Source organism: Branchiostoma floridae, chromosome 11 (genome assembly GCF_000003815.2).
Source record: "Branchiostoma floridae strain S238N-H82 chromosome 11, Bfl_VNyyK, whole genome shotgun sequence".
In the NCBI taxonomy this organism is placed as follows: domain Eukaryota; kingdom Metazoa; phylum Chordata; class Leptocardii; order Amphioxiformes; family Branchiostomatidae; genus Branchiostoma; species Branchiostoma floridae.
The window spans coordinates 9,071,967-9,079,605 of record NC_049989.1 but is presented as its reverse complement, the minus strand read 5'-3'; the positions used below and the strand labels follow the sequence as shown (position 1 = coordinate 9,079,605).

Below are 7,639 nucleotides of genomic sequence, written 5' to 3'. Positions count from 1 at the left end.
CTGCTGGGAGATTACTCTACGATATGTTTTAGCACTCTCTCTCGTTTTATGGTTATCAGTATAATTCTCTCGGTTAACATATGCGTGTTTTACGTCACACTATAAAAAAGGCACCATGGAGCTCAGAAGATAAATCTGTGTTCACACCCAGAGATGTATAAAAATCCATCTACATGCATAGTGTATCATAGTGTCCCAACGGGGTCATCTGGATTGTGGGATGACAAATTCTCTTGGCGCCGACACTGTGCCACGGATTTTCTTGGCAAAGATTGTCAGACTTCATCTCCGTATGGGTCGACCATGATAAAATATTTTTAAAGCAAAACCTGGCACTTTATCAATAATGTATAGTTTTTCTTAGTGCAATCTCCAATCTAGAGGCTTCATTTTAGACGCTGTTTATATAGTTTACGTCCTCTTGTACATGTCTCTATTTTTTTATGGTTTACGATAGACTGGCATTTTATTGAGTAAGGTCTTTATCTTTACCAGCGCCATACATCTTCATTTCGAAGCATATGTGTTTTTACAAATATGAATAGCTTTCCTAGTAATCTGTTCGATTCTATCTTACCGTGGTAAATCCATTTCACTGAAATCCTGAGATAGGTTTCTCCAATCAAATAGAAACAAAGAAGCATGCCATATTACGTTTGCTCGGCTGCCAAATTTTGAGAATGCTGTACGTATGATCACCTTGAAATAATGTTCTTTTTTTTCATAAAACCTTTACAAAATATTCTTTTTCCAGCCAGACAGTCGCCAGTCAGCGTCATATTTTAACTTTTGGCTTATAGACTTATGTTTTATGGCGCTAGGCTTCTTTCCTACATTTCATCAGTCTACATAACGTTACTTTAGGCTCTCGTTTCGTCCCTAGTAGTTGGAACTAAATTTAGACACGCGCTTTTAGACCATTAGGTACTTCGACCTCACGGCCCTACAGTCATTAAAATGAAGTGTGCTGTACACTCTGCGTCAGTGTTCCAAAGTTGAAACAGTTGCATTAGAAGGGAGTACAAGTACAAACATTGGTTTTGAAGTGCTCTGTCGGTCACGTCACAAATGGGCCTGGAAGTGAATTGACCGTTGTAGAATTCTAAATTTAGCAAGTACATTCTCTATCTTCATACATAAGTGATATGGAAAAGTAATGCATACTGGCGTGATCTGATCCTTTCAAATATAGAACAGTATATAAGCAACTGCCTATAGCTAAATGTTAGAAATGTCAGAAGTTCCACCATAATTGTACAGGTACATACAAGTAGACTCATTCTTTATCGTCTTTCGTAGATTAGATTAGTTTCCTAGTCCTGCAGTAGAGGTTGCCATATGCCGTGCCCTTTTCAGTTATTTTCTCCATCAGCTAGTGCTTAATTTTCATTATACATCAATGCAAAGGGTTTTGGTTTATCTTATGTTTGCTGATGTTAATCCAGAAAACTACATGAACACTAGGAAAGCATTACATCGGGGGTTTAAAAAAGAACTCTAGCCACGCGCACCTTTGAGTTTTCGATAAAAGGTTTACAGAAAGTGCCCAATTAGTTGCGTTGGATCAAACTTGCACTTGGTCTGTGTGATATGGCGTGGGCTTGTATTACCAAAGATTAAGATACCGTATGATAAGTGGAAATGAACTTGAAATGTTTTAGCCACAGACCATTTCTGTAACAGGATTTGTTTTCAGTAGCCAGACGCACTGTGTGAAATATGACGACCACTGCCCTGGCGATAAAGTTAGCATCACATTTGTGCATGGTGAAACGTACTGATTCGGTCAGGTGTTACTGAGGTCTGGCGTGAAAATCTCTGTCCATTACGTCCCTATGTTTATCAAACCAGAACGCATATTTTCACACTTTTCAAACTTGCAAGTCTAAATTTTTTCCAAGTCAACTGTTATGTGTCTCTAGTAGAGGGTCCCTATGTTGATCACAAGTGTTCAACTCCCTTGGCCGGATTAACAGCGGGTGTGACAAGAATTCTCTTTAGACTTTACCTATGAAATATGCACAGCCTCTGGGGACATTGGTCTGATATATTTAGTTCCCTGTTCCGACTTAAAGTGAAAAATGTATTCCCCTGATGAAACCTGGGATCCTCTTAAACCCGTACCCCCTGATCCATCTAAGATGGTCGAAAGGTGTCAAGCAATCTCCCCACAAGTGTAAGACAATCATTCACACAAGACTTCTTGCCCTAAGTTCCTTAAAAGATGGATATTTTTTACAAGGAAACGCCTACGTTTCTTATACGTTGAGTATATCTGTAGAACATCGATGGCTGTAAGTTTAGAGAATCCCTGTTGGCAAATAGATTACCATTGGGAAAATTATACGGCAAAATATATTCAACTATATTCAAAATAGGCGTTACTTTGTAAATGTGGTATCTCACTGCACTTGGGCACCGGTACGGCACTGCGGGGTTCGTAGATGACTCAATGAATTTCAGAGATAAAGAACGAATTTTCCTACGTTTTGTGTATTTTGTTGTCTTCTACGTCATACTTTTACATATTACGCAATATCTGAATTATAAAACATCGGCGAAAATACCACAACATTGCCGCAGTGAACGAGCCCCGCAGTGCCGCACCGGGGCCCCAAGTGCTGTGTGATACCACTTTAAGTTAGAGGAGTCTTGTTGTCTGCTGTACAAAATAGTTTTCTGACAGGGTCGCGAAGTAGACTCGCCGGCGTTCGTTTGTAGGCATGTATGCATTGGTTGGATCAGACGTACACACGTATGGGGTGTGCCATATGACACCAACCACAGACAAACTGTCGGGGCCTCAACAGTCATCACGGTCACGAAGATAACGCCTTCAATATCCTTCAGGCATCTAGCCGTACCTTGAGCCGTGCAGTGTTAAGTAGACGTCGTGTTGATGAATATAAAGTATATCATACAAAACAGATTTGGATGAAGAAGGTCAAAATGAGTAATCTGGTATTCGGTCTATCCTTGTTTTGGTTGACTTCTCTGATAGGCTCCCTGCCAAATAGTCTAGATCTGTTTCCAGTTGTTGTTTTTTTCTTTTATTGGTAGGGGAGCGTCCAGAGAAGCGGGCTAGATCTAGAATAGAATGGACACCAGGTTACAAAACTGAACAGTCTCACGTCTGACTTAACAGACCTAGAACGATGATTTGTTTCTGCTTTTAATTAGTTATCTGACACGTAGCTTTATGTTTGTGCCATCTAGCGTATAATTTAAATTTATTGCAACAGTGAAAAATCCAGCTACACAGACCACAGACAACATTGAGCCAAGGAGTTTGAACTGGGAGCCTCCTTGATTGAGCATAGCAAAGCCCAGTGTGTGTTAATGTAATGACAATTTTTCCTGACCTTTTCTTATCATTAATCCAGACGTCTCTACATAATATAAGTATAGATACCGGTAAGCCGAGGCTCTACAAAACGCTAGAGAGAAGTACTTCTTATAAGAGAACTAGTTGATTTCGAGCTGCGTTCCGCAATAAGCAAAGTCAGAATTAGCCCTCATCCTCTTGAAGTAGAAAGAAGGAGATATAAGAGATTACCATGGTGTGAAAGAATTTGTAAATACTGTACATCTAAAGCAGTGGGAGACGAAACACATTATATTTCCAAATGTTCATTCAACGAAACCGAAAGAATTACTCTGTTTATAGAAGCCACAAAGACTTATCTCAACTTCCCCACATTGACAGACGAACAGAAAGCCTCTTTTCTCTTGAAATCGCAGGACCCACAAATTGTAGACAAGGTGGGGCTTTTCGTCTCCCTCTGCTTCCAAAAAAGAGGTCAAACCCTACCTGTTTAGAAATAGCCAACACTAATATTAGAGTAGAATATTGTTCATAACTGTCCATTGTCACTTATATATCTACTATGTTTATACCATGTACTTGCAATTAGCCCTCGGGCATGAACTTGCAAATAAACTTATTATTATTAATAATGAAGCTATACACCGAAATGTAGGTTTAAGCAGGACCATGCTGACCAGTTGCCGTGTCCGGAGAGCACGTGGCTTGACCTGACCCGGATGTCCACCTGTGCCAAGGAGACCAAAGATCTCGCACAGAAGTTCGACGTAAGTGAACAGTTGGCAAGTGTAAGGGACATTCACGATAGTATGGGACAAGGGTAATTCACATAATGATATATTCTGCTGAAAAATAAAACTTAATAAGTTTTAGAAGAAACCATGATAAACTGAAATGTTCGTTGATCTGATTCATTCTAACACTGTATTCTTTTTTCGTTGTTCGTCTTAGTTTCCTTTCTATTCGTTGATTCTTTGATCTCTTCTGACAAAGATCAACGAATAGAAAGAAACAAAGACGAACAAAGAAAAAAAGGAATACAGTGTTAGAATGAATCAGATTTACGTATTCAAGAAACTTTGGAAAGTGTTTTAATTTCTGCTTTCCTTTCACAAACAGACAGAGGGAGCTCCTACACGCAGGAAATGGTCAGAATTCCAACGAGAAGAAGGTAACATTCATGTTGAACAGTACCTAGTGTGCATGCTATTACTGGGTTTGACATTAAGTGTATGTGCTGTTTGTAGTGATCAAACTCAATAATTGTATGATTGAATTCCTTGACTGTATAGAGTCATGACTAATCAAGTACTATTTCATACATTTCTACGGCCCTGGGCAGTCTACATGACCCTTGTTTATAACATTCTAAGAACCTTGCTCACACATGCGAATGTTTGCCAGCTCCGCGAAATCGGCGCATCTCAGAACAAGTGCATGACCGACAGAGGTTCACTTCAACACGCTGTCAGCAGGGGGCGCTGGAGCACGGTCCAGCTGACACAGGTGCGACGAGACGGAGGTCAACGCCAGTAAGGCCAATGCTGGAGCTTGTGGTGAGTGGTGATGAAATTCAACACAAAATTATAATCAAGTAACGTACATCTAAATTTCGTTAAACCTTTTATTTCTGTGTACACGTGTGTGTGCGCGCGCGCGTACGTGTGTGTGTGTGGCGCGCACGCGCGCGTGTGCTTCAGATATTACGAAGTAAGAAGAAAATTGCATTGCTTATTGTCGTTCTTTTTGTCGGTACTTAGCGCAGAGAAGATGTGACGGAACTGATGTTCTCTATAAGCTACCAGCCACATACTGAGTTGCTTACTGTCACGGTTATAAAAGCACGGAATCTCACCAGGACACAGTCTCAAACCCCAGGTACAGCCTGTGAGCTCGAGTTTTGTTTTTTGCAATGCAGTTTCTATCTGTCCCGCCAGATAGCGCTCGAGTACAGTGCACTTTTTGTTCTGCTGTTATACTATCATAACGTTATGGTGATTACTAGTTCACATACTGGAGAAATCAACAGGAAAATAAAAGCACATTGTATGCTATATGTGTCTTGAACTTGAAGACTATATCCATGGACAGAAATATTAAGCAGAAGTTGCAACCTCTCCAATAATTCCTCACTTAATTTGTTCTGATTATTATTCACAGATTCCTACGTAAAAGTAACTTTAATGTATGGTGAGAAGAAAATAGACCGAAAGAAGACTTCAACACGAACTGGCTCTCTTAACCCAACTTTCAACGAATCTTTCATGTTTGACGTCACGAGAGAAGACATGAAAAATGTGTCCCTTGCATTGACAGTAGCAGAGGTGGAACAGTAAGAAATTCATTTATTTTTGTATGTGCTGTCGCACTAGTATGTGCGCACGTGTATGTACATGTGTATGAACACTGTATCTCGAAATAGACTAGATGGATTGTCTTGATGCTGAATTTGGTATGTGGTAGGTCTTGATGGACGTATAGACGATTTTTTTTAAATACATCTCAGTCTGTACATCTCTTTAGATACGTGAACAAGTACACCTCCTCAGCTCTCTAGCCTAGGTATCATCCTGATAGTAGTTCGCTTCGGGAATAGCAGAGAAGCGACTGTATATAGAATATGATAAAAGTCGGAGCGAGAAGCGACTGTATATATAGTGTGTGATAATAAACGTCGGAGCGAACTACCATCCGGATGGTACCTAGGTTACCTCCTCTCATCATCTAGAACAGAAAATACGTTTTATAGTTACAATGAAGTTTATCAACCTCCTTGGTAGGGCGAAGCCAGCTTCCAGTAGCCCCCATGCGACCGTATGATGTATTGCACTAAAGACTCACATGTTGATGTTCTCCAACTGTAGGGGCATGATAGGGAGGTGTGAGATCGGGCCGTGGACAGAGCAGTGGCGGGAAATGATGGACACGCCCCCGAAGCCCGCCACCAGGTGGTGCCAGATGAAGGAACTCACGCCGTCGTGCAAGAGTCCAGCGGTGTAGGATGTTTATGGTAGTTCACCTTTATCCGTGTGGCGTAACCTATATCCGTTGTGTTGTATGTGGGGAAGGACAACCTCAAGCCAACCGTTCACAATTACGACACATCTTTAGAAAAGACGCTGGAGCCGCATGTTCCCCGTTTTGGAACTTTATTCGAACCAACACACAACAAACATGTTTCGCCGTGTGGCTTCCTCAGTGTTATGGGCTCGAATGAGTATAGTACAGCATGTCCTCGCTTTTATAGGCCAACAACAGTGTATTTTGACATGTCAAATCGACGGATGGTGATTTTGAATAATTTTTTCAATATATAAATATTGCAATTTGAAACCACTGTCCGTCGACTTTGCTTCCCTAAATACAATGTTTTACTACAAAACAACTGATATAGGTTACTATACGATCAAAGGTGAACTATAGCGCTATAGGGCTCCAGTCAGTTCTGTTTCTTTTGCTCTTGTCCCACACAACTGTGCAAGCACAGATAAAATTCCATCAAGGGACTAGTCAACTGATAACATGTGTTCAACTTCCGTACTATTTCTGTAGGTGGTGAGCTTGTGCTTAGAAGGAAAAACATTTCAAAGACTTTTTATCATATTGATATGCTAGGTGGTGTGCGCTACAAATGACCAGACATCTACGTCACTCCTCGACATTTTAAATGCAGTGTCTTTGCTAATTTGAGGTAAATTCACCAATAAGAAAATTCGTCAGTATTTTTGTACAGTTATGGGCGTGCAAAGTTCTGTCATTTGCCCAAGGATTTGCTTGAATCAAGCCCACCAAACTTTAAGTGTTAAGTTAGACTTAAATGTAAGTCATTTTGTGTTTATTGTAAAACATTATCATATTCGACCAAATATCCCGTCATTTTGACGCGACTTTCCCTTCTACATATTGGCTAGTTCATTTCAATGTAGAAGGTACTTTTATGAATACAGTCAATATATTTCATTTAATATTGTGTCAAGTAAAAGCTGGTATGAGGGGACCAACTCTTCACTGTGCCTAGCTTCCGGCAAATGTGACATTCTGTGTACTAAAACATGCCGTCATCTGTACAGTGTTTACAAGCGGACTTGCATAGAAACTTGCGTAGTTGTAATGTCACAAAATAGACGACAATGAACTGCAATACTACAATACAAGTGCAATAAGCTTAAATTCTTCCTGTGAAAAAGATTTGTTGCAGAAATGTTTTTGTTGAATTGAGCTTGATGTATTTTTTGCTGTTAGTAGTAAGTGACTATACTCTGGTACCTTGAACAATGGTATGGTAAGAGAGGCCAAGAAATTGTAGCAGTCCAT

At 40.2% G+C, this 7,639-nt stretch overlaps 2 protein-coding genes across 2 annotated transcripts in view; both read left to right on the top strand.

The window, feature by feature from the left end:
* Nucleotides 1–5,425, top strand: part of LOC118426178 — a 10,202-nt gene extending 4,777 nt beyond the window's left edge. The window contains exons 4-8 of the mRNA XM_035835440.1: nucleotides 3,981–4,092; nucleotides 4,445–4,496; nucleotides 4,730–4,881; nucleotides 5,086–5,203; nucleotides 5,400–5,425. Coding sequence (XP_035691333.1) covers nucleotides 3,981–4,092; nucleotides 4,445–4,496; nucleotides 4,730–4,881; nucleotides 5,086–5,203; nucleotides 5,400–5,425 — 460 coding nt within the window. The remainder of the gene's footprint in view (nucleotides 1–3,980; nucleotides 4,093–4,444; nucleotides 4,497–4,729; nucleotides 4,882–5,085; nucleotides 5,204–5,399) is intronic.
* Nucleotides 5,426–5,488: 63 nt separating this feature from the next.
* Nucleotides 5,489–6,400, top strand: LOC118425452 (synaptotagmin-7-like). Its single transcript, XM_035834270.1, has 2 exons — nucleotides 5,489–5,657; nucleotides 6,190–6,400. The coding sequence occupies exons 1-2, from the start codon at nucleotides 5,509–5,511 to the stop codon at nucleotides 6,323–6,325; spliced, it is 285 nt and encodes a 94-aa protein (XP_035690163.1). The 5' UTR covers nucleotides 5,489–5,508; the 3' UTR covers nucleotides 6,326–6,400.
* The last annotated feature ends 1,239 nt before the right edge of the window (nucleotides 6,401–7,639 follow it).